Source organism: Thermobia domestica, chromosome 14, assembly GCF_964235325.1.
Source record: "Thermobia domestica chromosome 14, izTheDome1.hap1.1, whole genome shotgun sequence".
NCBI lineage: Eukaryota > Metazoa > Arthropoda > Insecta > Zygentoma > Lepismatidae > Thermobia > Thermobia domestica.
Genome location: NC_137467.1, coordinates 120,031,584 through 120,044,783, shown reverse-complemented (window position 1 = coordinate 120,044,783; position 13,200 = coordinate 120,031,584). Strand labels below are relative to the sequence as shown.

General features: G+C 36.3%; 1 protein-coding gene across 4 annotated transcripts in view; it reads left to right on the top strand.

Annotated features, from left to right (window-relative positions):
- Positions 1 to 7,514, top strand: part of LOC145670295 (uncharacterized) — a 244,463-nt gene extending 236,949 nt beyond the window's left edge. For all 4 annotated transcript variants that reach the window (XM_081738762.1, XM_081738760.1, XM_081738759.1 and 1 more), the window contains one exon: positions 6,360 to 7,514. In XM_081738762.1, the coding sequence (XP_081594888.1) occupies positions 6,360 to 7,033 (674 nt within the window). In that variant the 3' untranslated portion in view covers positions 7,034 to 7,514. The remainder of the gene's footprint in view (positions 1 to 6,359) is intronic.
- Positions 7,515 to 13,200: the final 5,686 nt, after the last annotated feature.

Below are 13,200 nucleotides of genomic sequence, written 5' to 3'. Positions count from 1 at the left end.
CTGAACGTTGTTGGTGTTGCTTTGAAACACCCTATATATATATTTGGTACGTTTTGAGTTGGGTTACGCTTCGCAATTTTTGCGAAAGATGATACGGATTAAAGTACTGCGCATTGGGCAATCCCGTACTTTATTCTGATAACAGAAATTCCGATAAAATACCATTGTATTTACGTTAGATTCATTAAATGATTGTAGAGAGTAAACATAGCGTGACTGAATGATGCTAGATAACGAAGATAAAATATCCAACTGTACTGCTATAACACAAATTATGTCGCATTTCTTATTTCATATATATATATATATATATATATATATATATATATATACATACAGGTTGACAGGTAATTCGCTGCACTTCTTGCACGAGGATATTCTTCAAGTACTTTGGAACGTTTTCACCTATATGAACCGGGAGTCGTAAATCAATACTTTCTAAGTAATTTGCATATATGTGATTTCTTTGAAATTTGCCGGCTAACAAGAGGTGCGAGAGAAAGCTTTACACTGACCCACTTCCACATACCGTAGAACGATAAAATTTTACATGTGTAATTCTGGATAACTATGCAGGTCCCGTGGTAATATACAGCTCGTAATTTTGCACCGTTGCTGTGTTATAGGTCCGAATGTGAAGTATAGTGGTCCAAAATCCATTACTGCACCTCAGAAAGCGGCGTGGCAACATCGCAGAAATAGTTGCTCATAGGAAAAGACTGCATGGTTACGAAGAAGTGGAATGAAGAAAGTGTGTGGTCAAGAGAAAACTCGACTATGACGGATTTCATATTCAGGGTCGTTCATCTGTCTGGCCATCCGAGCAGTGAACGGGTGCGTTGTTTTCCAGGAGGCGGACACTTTTGTTAGCATGCCACGTTCTGGGATTTCACAGAATCCCGAAGCTCACGCAGCAGTAAAGCATAGTATATATCCTGGTAATTGTGGTACCTGGAAACCAAATAGTAATACCTCATGTTGATCCCAAATAAAACGATCGTCATTTTGGTCGCTCAGAGTTGAACACGGACTTTCTTTGGTGGTGGTACGTTGCCACGCTGTCATTGACTCGACTAGATTTTCGATAGTTTTCTTCACTCCAAGTAGGTGAAGGCAGATATGGTACCTTCTAGACAGCCATAGCCAGTTCCTTCTCAAATCACAGACCCACCTAAAGACCGATGTTATTGCGAACTTGGAGCTCCGAACCCTTCCTTGAGCCATTCCCTTGCATAAATATATAAAGAAAGAAATAGCAATTGAATACATCGCCTTAATAACTCAAAACAAAATTACGACCATTGTCGTCCCATAACTACAACGACAATCTAATGATATAAGCTCTACAAAGGTAAAAATGTAAACCATGGAAAGTCATAACAAGAAACACATTTAGCACTGTAGCACTATTAAAAGCTTGTGAAAAATAGAAACAGAGCGTGGCATGCTGACAAAAGTGTCCGCCTCCTGGAAAATTACGCACCAGTTCACTGCTCGAATGTTGGTCAGACAAATGCACGACCCTGAGTATGAAATCTCTTACAGTTTGCGTTTTCTTTGATCGCACACTGTCTTCACTCCACTCTTTCCAACCATGCAGTCATTTTTTTTAACCCTTTTGTTTTTTCGGTCGTTTTCGACCGATATTGTAGTGTCTTAAAGATTCGATTAAAAGAGAACTAAGAATGCTATTTAGTTCCGGTTATTTTTTATTTTCCAAGAGAGGAGGCATTCCAGAAAGCCTTGGACGGGTCTATACGCTTCCGAGCGTCAGAACATAGCGGGTATGACGTCATCAATTTACAAATTCCCTTTTTTTACTGAGGTCTAACTTCAACATTTTTTGGTGAGCTTCTCTTTAACCCTAGAATCCTAACATTTTCCATAAACAATCAGTGGACCCATTAGTTTTTATGAGATTTTTTTCGGATCTCATCGTCAACATAGAAGGGAGGTTCAGAGGGACAAAAGGGTAAAAAAAAAAAGGGGGGGGATATTTTTGACCAAAATTCCCACTTTCGCGATTCTTGCTCCGCTCGGCTACATGATAGGGACATTTGAGTGGTTCTTTCTGAAAGCCTACTCGATTCTAGAGAACGACGTATGTATCATCATCCTACGATAATTAGGGACGTGTCAGGAAATTTTTGAAGTTTGTATAGTATCCTTGGGAAATTTCGGAAATATTCGCAGAAGAGGAAAATATTTTTCCCGCCCCGTTCTTAGTATTCAAGATAGGAAATTGGTATTTGGCACAAGCAATTAGTACACTACGTAGTATTTTTGAAAGTGATTTCCAGATCTCTATGTTTACCCAGGGCCGCACCAGAGGGCCCCAAAACGGAAAAGGGGATTTTTGAGCAAAAATCCCTATTTTCCTCAATTTTTCCCTCCTTAGGGAGTCCGAGGGACATGAAGGTAATACAGTTTGAAAGCCTGCTCTATTCTGAAGAGAATGGTGTATGAATCGAGATCCTACGATAATTAGGGACGTCAAGAAATTTTTGAAATTTATATAGGGTATTCTGGGAATATTCGCAGAAGAGGGAAATATTTTTCCCGTCTTCGTGTTGAAGATAGGAGATTGATATTTGGCACAAGCAATTAGTACACTATGTACGTAGTATTTTTGAAAGTTATTTCTGGATCTCTATGTTTACCCAGGGCCGCGGCAGAGGGCTCCAAACCGGGAAAAAGGGATTTTTCAGCAAAAGTCCCTATTTTCCTAAATTTTTCCCTTCTTAGGGATGTCCGAGGGACATGTGGGTGATACCATCTGAAAGGCTACTCCATTCTGAACAAAACGACGTATAAACCATAATTTTACGATCATTTCAGATTTTTTTTTTTTTTAATTTGTAGGGTGCATTTTAGGGAATTTTTGGGAGTTTTTTTTATGCTCTCTCTCAACATGGGTAAAAAAATTTTCCGCCCTTACTATTCAAGACAGGAAATTCGAATTTGTCACAAGTAATTAGTACACTACGTAGTATTTTTCCAAATTTTTGGAGGTTTGTGCGCAGACCCGGTAGAGCCTCAGGGGGCCCCAAACTTCGAAGAAGTTTTTTTTGGGCATAAAAAACCCGATTTTCTCTCAAATAATTCCCTTCTGGTACATTAAAGGGACATGTAAGTGGTACCGTTTGAAAGGCCGTTCCATTCTGGGAAAAACGAGGTATGAACCATGATGCTAGAGTAGGGATATGACTGTCGCTCCTTATCTAAGACTTAAGAAAAACGCCGAAAAAGGCAAGAATTTAAAAGGGTTAAGGGGCAAGTATTTCTGCGATGTAGTAATGGATTTTGGACCACTACACTTTACTTCACGTTTGGACTTACAACACAACAACGGTGCAGAGTTACGAGCTGTACATTACCACATGTACGCAGGATCAGACATGTAAAATTGCATCGTTCTACAATATGTGGAAGTGGGTCAGGGTGAAATTCTCTCGCGCGACTCTCGTTAGCCGGCAAATTTCAAAGAAATCATACATGTGCAAATTACTCAAACTATTGATTTGCGACCCCTGGTTCATATAAGTGAAAATGTTCTGAAGTACTTGTGGAATATCCCCTTTCAAGGATGCATCGAATTACCAGTCATCCTATATGTGTTGCTTGGAAATAACGTAAATTCTCGTTGCACAGCAATTGTTATATAATGTTAAATGCTCTCATGACTATACAGGTAATAGGAAAAAAAAAAAAATCTTACGAAAAGTTGCAGAATAAGCATACCTGAAAATTAAGCACTGTTTTGTTCGGTTTTTCGAATATTTAAAATTATGAATGCACTACTTTTGTACTTTAATAATTATTTTATTTTATTTTTAAACGTAAAAAAAAATCTATTTCATCACACACTTCTACACCTAGCACTCCATTTTCGACAACGACAAACATATTCAATGTTACCAGAACACAGAACAGGAACTGGAGACCACAGTTTAGCACTATAAATTTTTTAAAAAGAAAGAAGTCCGTCTAAGTTCAATATCTTAGGCAAATCTTTTCGGAATTAGTGATAAAAAATTGAAATAAGAATATCATCCCAGCGAAGAAATATAAAGGGAAATAGAACGGATTTACTAAATAAACTTAGAAAGCAAATCGCTTTCCATCACCATGTTTATACTACTTATTTTAAGTAAAAAATTTCATCCAGCTCTTGTGCTGATGGGAAGGATTTTAAAATGCTGACTGCATTTCCTCTCTGTATTGCTAGGCTTATTCGTTGTATTAAATAGTGTTTGCTTCTTGGGTCGCCTTTTGTACTTATTTCGTAATTTGACTGAGGTAGACATTTTCATGAAAATGCAGATGTGTGTTAATGTGGAATTTTAGGAACCATTTACCTCGAAACGCCTTTTGTTTTTAAACTAACAGATACAAAACACTCATAAATTTTCCACCATGCAAATATCTGCAAAGGCCTTGTTTGACATATACTGTAATACAACCAGACTAATAGCAGCTGCCAATTTTTTATTATTTATTTCAAATCTACATACTAAGCGAAATCATCCAATACTACACTATTACACATTGCTGCAAACTAAGAACACCAGAATATTACAACCATCTAAAAACAAACTTCGGGATTTTCTATAACATTAGTAACGCCAAGTGAGATGGGCGGAGCACTGCACGTCCAAAGAACCTTAGTGTTTAATACTACGGACATCTGTGTATTTCGAACCAGTAGAAACATTTTTACAACCAATTGAAAATTTTTCAAACGATTTGATTTTTTTTTGGGGGGGGGGGATATAGATAAGAATCACATTACGTAAATAGTTATGAATAGATGTCAAGATAATAAAATGGTTTACAGCACCTTGATATCTCAAACCGTTCCAGAGATATATAAAAAGAATACATAAAATATGCTATATTGCCTAAAATGGCCCATCTTAGGAACTTTTAAAGACTGCTGTCTGTTTCTTTCCTTTGTACCTATAACACCCCAACAATAGTTTTTGGCAGATGTAATTACAAATTCTCGGAATGACATAACTTGGAGCACTGTTGCAAACCTTACCATATCTCCAGAACAGTTCGAAATACAGAAATGTTGATAAACAATATATTTTTATATCTATTAAATACCATGTATGCGATTGGATTAGGTACTCATCCAAGTAGTTTTTTTTTCGTAATAAAGGCTTAGGAAGAAAATCAATCCCTTGTAACTTTGTTCGAATTCATTAGAAATACACCATTTCATTATCACAGTAGACACTAAAATGTGTTGGATATTCATTGCTCCGTCATTCTTATTTGCATTACTGCTATAGAGTCATTAAAATTTGGATGTTTGTGATACTGTAGCGTCCTTAGTTTGCAACTGATTAGAAAAGATACGGTAAATTTTCGTTTGACATGCCATTTGTAATGTGTAAAAAAACTTATGTAATTTGAAAAAAAAAACAATATATAACTGTCGGGTTGGCAACCATTAACTTAGTGGTGTTACAGGATATGTCAAGCAACGTCCCATTGATATATTGCATAGTACAAATTTTGAACTGTCAGATTAAAAGTTACAAGAGTATATGAAGACAAATGAATTATGGAAAATATTTAAATTCCTTCCTTCTAAAAGACACGTATTTCACTGATGGAAGACTTTACTAATTTTTAAACACCCTGTTCCCACAGAATACGCCCTTCCCCCAAGGGTTGCTAATGGAGGCTGAACTTGGAATGAAACTATGTATGGATTCGACACTAATATAGGGTGTTTTCGATTATTTCTCGTACCCACTCTGCCTCTTCGAGGGGTGGTAACGGCATCTGGAGTGTCACTGTTCATCCAGCGAACCCGAAAAGTACGGATTCGACTCTTATCAGTCGTCTTATGAAGGAAGTTTGAGTAAAATTTTCCAGTTATACTGGAACATACACTTTTATATATGTAACTTATTTTTAAGGGTATGAATGTTTTCACATAGGGGCAAATATTGGGTCGAATGAAAGCACACCTATATGCACCCTCACAATCATGTATAATAGCATAATCTTTCTCTGCATTTAATTCGTCAAGATACTTGGTTGGTCTTACACTAGTTGCTAACAAGTACAAGTGAAGAATGAAATAAATATCGTAGTCATAAAAAGCAAAATTTTGAAGAAATGAACAGAAGCTATTCACTGCAAGAACAAAACTTAACTTAGATGTTTAGTTATAAGCTACGTATTAGGTGAAATATAATTGACTGGTGACATTTCAATATTATATTTGTGTACTATTATAATTTTCTCATGAATTTGATTAGATATCAGGAAAATAATTCCTAAAAGAAACCTGCATGAAGTATTTCGTTAGTTTTAACAAGTTCATGTTTTCATTTTAGATATGAAGAAAGACGAGGACACGACTGACAAAATGGACCAGTCGATAGAAGTAAAGCAAGAGCCCAAAGATGATGGTGAAACTGAAATTGTCAGTGAAGAGACAAACCTGACTGAAATAATAAAACAAGAGCCTTGTGACACGGAGCAATCTGTTGACAAGGTTGAGGTAGTTGTGAAAGAAGAGCCAAATACGGAACTACTTACCCAGGACAATGAGAGTACGAAGGAAATAGATTTATCTCAAGAAAGTGTACAGCCTGAAGATCAGGAAGCAGATTCTGTACCGGTTGTAGATGTTATAGATAACACACAGAGGGTTGTCACTAGTTCAATAGATGGAAATGTTGAATTCGATGATGAAACTCCTATTGCAGCCCCACCAACTAAAATAAGAATTAACATTACTAAACCCCTCCCACCACCAGTGCCTGTTAAGCGAACCGAATCTCAAAGTGAAGGAGAAGCTGAAACGTCTGCTACCGAGCAAGAAACAGATACTGAAGTAGGTGACGGTACGGGTAATAATGAGCAAATGGATGAAGATGCCCCTCCACCACAGGCTCCTACTACAGACACACTTTATCTTAAACCTAGTTTAATAGGACGTAAGTTGCAAGAAATGCCTCCAGTGATGAAAGGAACTGAAATGTCAGGGTTGTGTTCAATCATGTAACAGTATTATGTGGTTTAACGATTAACTTAATCTTGGGTGGCCAAGGATTTCGCCCATGTAATAACTGTGATACTTTTAAATTGCATAATGAAATATGGACAAGATTTAAGTCATTGTTTGTGTAGCTTTGTACATAAACTGTACATAAAAATACTACAAAAAAATCACGTGTGTGAACCCATTGAATGGAGTGAGATCCATTTTATTTTTCAATAGTAATTTTAATTTGTTGTAAATTTTCATTGCATCTTGTACATTATAATCTATATTATACGCATATTTTTTTTAAAAGATATTTTTGTTATAAATACATCGTTTAAAAAAAATCACTAAGTTTGAAGTTTTTCTGTCACGTAATCTTCCCATCCATAGGTATAATTTTCCTTTTCTTTTTTAATGGGGAGTAGCATAATCAGTGAACTTAAGTATCGTATTACAATTAATTTATGAAATTGTTTTCTGAATAAAGTAATAAATTCTACCTAACACTGTTTTATTTCAGTAATTTCCTTCCCTAACGACATACAGGTTAGTTTCGATTAGAGAAAATAGCAGGAGCTACAAGCCATACTCAACAATGTACTAATCATTGGCTTTACTCAACAAATAACTTCTTACGAATGGTATGACAAACTTTTTTGAGAGACTGAATGTGTGTATTTGAGTTTTCCCTAAAACGTGCGACAAACTGTCATATGTATACAATAAAGATACACTGCAACTTTAGGGGCAGATTAAAACAACTTTTCAAACTAGTAACTTTTTTTTTATGTCCCATGTTTTTACTCTTTAGATTATGGAAGACTATGAGAAAATGACTGGGTAAAGTACAATACGTAGTATCCACGCCCGAAGCGGAATTCGAGCCTGCGACAAATATCTTTAGCCTACTGCCTCAGATTGCTCAACCATACCATCCAGGCATATATAATTTTTCACCATCATACATACAAACTGTTACCTACCATCGCGGAAACGAAGTAGGTAATCAGGGCGCAGCTGTTACATACTAAAATAGCGGGTATAGCACAAATCCGGGACCATAGGTCAACTTTGTTACGAGTAGTTGGAAATTGTGGTTTTTCGAAGCTTTTCCAATCAAACCAGCCATTTGGTCTCCACACTCGAACATAACGTATGAGCAGTAAAAATGACGTGTATATCGTTAGCTGAAGGAACCTAGAATACATAAAATCAGTTTTCCAACAATGCTAAGGTGAGGGCCCAAGGAAACCTGCTGAAATGGCAATGTTGCTTTTCCACTTACCTTACCAGTGTGGAATCCAAGCACATGGTACGATTGGCAAATCCTACCATTTGAGATTGAACACCGGCTATTTCCGTAACTTCACTCATAACAAGAGTTAGCCTATGGCCCCGGACTTTCGATACACCCGTATAAATCGTATATAGCCCGAAAATACAAAATTTAGCTTATGCTCGTCTGTCGATTATGCTCTGCAGCCTAAAGGAATATGAATGTGAGAAAACTGGAGAAACTCAATTAAGATGTCCGCCACAGGACCAGGTTCAACCAGTGATCCCTTAAATCAAATGTACACTCATGTCCAAAATGATTGTCGCATATCTATAACTGTCTTCTTGTAAGAATATAATTTGATAATGATGTTGCAGGGCACTTCTAATACTGATACTGTGTGTATAATCGGGAAATGTATATTTGAGGTAAATTTCATAGGGAAAGAATTATAAATACGAAAATTTGAATGAGTAAAACAAAATCTTGCTAAATGGAGAAGAAAGTTTAATTTTCGTTTTATTGTTCTTATTTACTGCTCTTTTGACATGATATTTGCCATATACATGTTTTTGCCGATCATACACACACTAACATTATAAGAAATACCGGGCGAATTCGTTATCAAATTATATTCCTACAACATATTTATAGACATGCGACAATAATTTTGGACATGAGTGTACATACCGCTAAAACACCGTGCCCAGTAGGAGGTATTAACAATCAATCAACAATTTGACAATATATTACGTAAAGGGGGGAAAAAAAATGATCAAATTTGTATTTTAAATCTAAACCACTGATAATGTAATATTCAATACTAGTAATACATTATATTTTCAAAATACGCTACGCATATATTTTTGTTCCTTGAAATGATGGCACAGTGTGTGTGTGTGTGAGAGCTCGATGTAGAGTCGGTCACTACTTGGACAAATGGAACTTAGTTTGCCAATCTTACTGAACAGGTGTGTGATTGTGCTCAATGAAATGGCACTGAAGATCAAAAGCGATTTCAAGGTAGCAACAAACTAATGGAAAAATGCATGCACATCAAAAGAAGGCCAATTGACACGTCACACACATTCACTCACTCTGGCATATGAAACCCGAAGATTCAATGCCGCGTTCATAAAAGCTCTCGATTAGCCAACTGGATCCAGTTTCTACTTTGTATTCCTATTTCTGAGATATTCACATCTCCCCTGTGTCTAGGTATTCCTAATGACCTTTTTTCCATTGGACTTCCAGCTGCGAAAGCGTTCATACTTTTTTTTTTCCATTCTCATTCTGGATACCTGACTTGATGACCCTAACACTGCTTGGTAAATGGTAAAAATTATTCAGCTTCTCGTTATGAAGTTTCCGCCATTCCTGTTCCTCTTGGTTCGAATATTTTCCTCAGGATATTGTTCTCAAATACTTTCAGCCTTCGTTTTTCTCAAAATAGTTTCGCAATTATACAGGATAACAGTTATGATTATCATTTCACATATTTTAAGCTTCAAATTCTTCAAGAGAATACGCACCAAGAGATTTTGAACTGGATAACAACATTAATTCCGCTTTTAGTTGACACTTAATTTCTCGTGAACATTGGTCTTAGATATTTGAGAATATCTACTTTGTCGAAAGTATTAACTTTTTTTTTAGCATTACGATTCCGACGAACTTTCATATATTTAGTTTTCTCTGCGTGTACTTCTAAACCATGTCCCTGCAAGCATTTAGTAGGACCCGCATTTCTTTCTATTGTTATATCATCCCCGATCCGATTTGCATCAGCATATCTGAAATACCGTTGAGCTCTAGGCCTTGGATGCTATCTTTGATTTTGCTTATAGAGTTGATTTAAACTAACGACTTTGATTAATAATAAAAAATAAATAATTAAAAAAACCTACAACGCATGTCCTTGTTGCAGGCTATTCTCGACGTTAAAGCTCGTAGACAAAAAATTTTCCTACGTGGGCTTTACTTTGGAATTGTTTTAAACAGCTTAATATAGCTTTTTCCGTATTCCAAATTCTGTATGCATGTTGTACCAGCCTTTCTAAAATAAATACAATTGGTGTACCACGGTATTGTATTCCCATTTCTAAGAGTACTTGTCGAATAGTAAATATCTGGTCGATAGTTGATAGGATTTACCTATATCCACACTGATAATCTCCAATGATTTCATATGCGAATGGGGTTAATCTTGCTAAAGAATGTATGAGAGGATTTTATAGGACGTTGACAGAAGAGGAATGCCTTGATAATTATGACAATCAATTTTGTCGCCTTTCTTATGAATTAAAACTACGATTCTTTCCACACTTACGGCAATTCCTCCCTGTTCCAGATAAAAAGAATGAGGGCCTCTCCAGCTAATATTAACTCAGCCGGTATTTTGTCTGCACCCGGAAATTTCTTTATATTAATTTCTACTTCTGCTCGGTTAGGCTCATATACGGTTCTGCTGTGTGCATTTCCTTTTCACCACGAACGTAAGTTTTTGGGTATGGGTTACACAAATTTTTCCATCTATTCAAGATGCTATCTGTATCAGTGAAAATTATCCCGACGGCTTTTATATATGAACGCGAGGTTAATCCTCTTATACATGTCCCAAATGTTTTTTGTTTTTACTATTATCTTCATTAAGTTTAGCTGTCAAAAAATCGCGTTTCTTTGTTCTAAAAGTTTTCCACCTGATGTCAACGAACTTTTGTGCAATTACATCGTTCGGATTTTGTAGCCAACGCAATTTTGCCTGTTTTCTCTGCTAGTTTTGTGGACCATGGTTTGTTCCTATGCGTTTTCTTTTGCTGAAATTTTAATACTATTCATAATTTCAACCCAAGTATCCCCAACACTAGTTCACTCTGAACCTTCTGAAACAGAGAATTTATTAACACTTCAATCTGGTAGTCCTCTCTCGTCTGGCTCTCAATCTCTTTAAACTTCGTTTCCAGATGTTGAATATTTCCTTCATGTAACAATAATATATCTCTATTATCGCTGCTACCAGGTAGTGATCAGTGTGACGCACAGCTCCCCTGAATGACCGAACATTGTCACACTCACATACAAAAGAAAGAAGTTCAAATGATTTTAAAAAACAATCTTAAAAGTGAATAATGGCTTATAGTTCAAAATTTGAACGCCTCTCTGCTGCTTAGGTAAAATTTGATCATAAGTCGTTTTCATCGATAAATACTATTGTTAAATGTAAGGTTGATGGCTTTGAAAAGTAGCCTGGATCCCAAAGAATTATTATTTTAAATTCCTTCTCAGCTACTGCCATGAACACAGGTTGATCCACGCCAACTTAAGTTATACGCATAAGAGCTACGGAAAAATGAAGCGAGCTGTAATAAATGTTTAACTAGTCTACGAGGTTAATTGTATTTAAAAAAAAAAAAAAATGTTAAATCATGATGTATTCTTGAAGAAATCTGCACACACGAACATACACACAGAAGAGACTAAATCATCATGATGTATTCTTGAAGAAATCTGCACACAAACATACACACAGAAGAGAAGACAAACTTAGAATACATTCATGTATGATGCACTATGTATAAGTTAAAATTGTGTGAAGCTGTGTTTATTTGAAAGTTATTTTCCCATTCTTAAGCCGTTTCATTAATTGCTATAAGCCTTCAAGTCATATGTAGGGTTTAGCCTTTGAAATATGAAACAGATATGTAACGTTATTTCCATGAACAGTGACCACTTTAACACAATCTGCTAGTCACATGATGACTATTGTATAGCTTCAGAAAATGTGTATTTCTGATGCTAACAACATTCATCTACACAATTTTATAGCGGTGTGTTGCCGCTGGCTCCAGAAGCAAGGGTCGCCAATCCCTTTCAGTCTTCTTAAAATTACTGAAGACTGCTGTAACTGGAGTAAGATTCTTCTTTCTCATCTGTGGTAAGAATTAATTTTTGTCTATCTTAACGGGGTTACATCACATTGGAATAGAAATGTCTATGTCGTAGTTGAATACTGAGGTTTCCATTTCTTCCTTGGTACGTCTCCCATCACTTCTATGCAAGAACATGAAACATTTCTAAAATCCAAATTCTCCATACTTCTGAAAAATGTCATTCAGAGTTCTTGATTACTATTGTATTAGTACTTAAACTGAATCTTGGCATCAAAATCTTCGGAGACAAATTCCTATGAAACCAAATCAAAGTTTATAAAATTTTGTGGTTCTTAAACATTCACGTTGTTACCCCTGGCGCCTCCTAATTGTCACAGAAACATAATCGACACCTTGTTGGAAAGGTAATAGAACAGGGAATCCAACGAGATATGTTTGGTAACCCTGGCTCCCGTTCGTAGACGAAAAGGAAGAAGGAAGTCGAAAAAGTTGTAAAATATGTTAATTTTTTTAATTTCCGGCCACGCTGGCAACACTGTTAGTAATCCTACGCTGGTAAAATAAATAAATAAAAAGTACTTACCCAGCATGAACTTAATGATTAGGTTCGTGACCTTAATTTACCTAAAGACGCAGCAGAATTGTTAGTATCACGATTTCATGAAAACAATTTGTTGGGTCCGAATACGAGATTCTCCTGGTACAGTCACTGAGAGGCAGAATTAGTTCCGCTTTTTACAGAGGAAATGGTTTGGTATATTGTCGAGACATTCCGGCAGTCAGGAAATTCTACAACATCAATTGCAATTCAGGAGATTCCAGCTTAAAAGGTGTTTTATTGCACAACACTAACGTCCATCCGTCCATTCCAATAGCACATTCAGTGACTATGTAACAGACATGCGAAAGCATTCAATTTCTGCTGGAAAAGGTGCAGTACAAGCGTTATGAGTGGTGTGTGTGTGGGGGGGGGGGGGAGAGATTTCAAAATCACTGGAAAATTGCTAGGCCAACAAGCA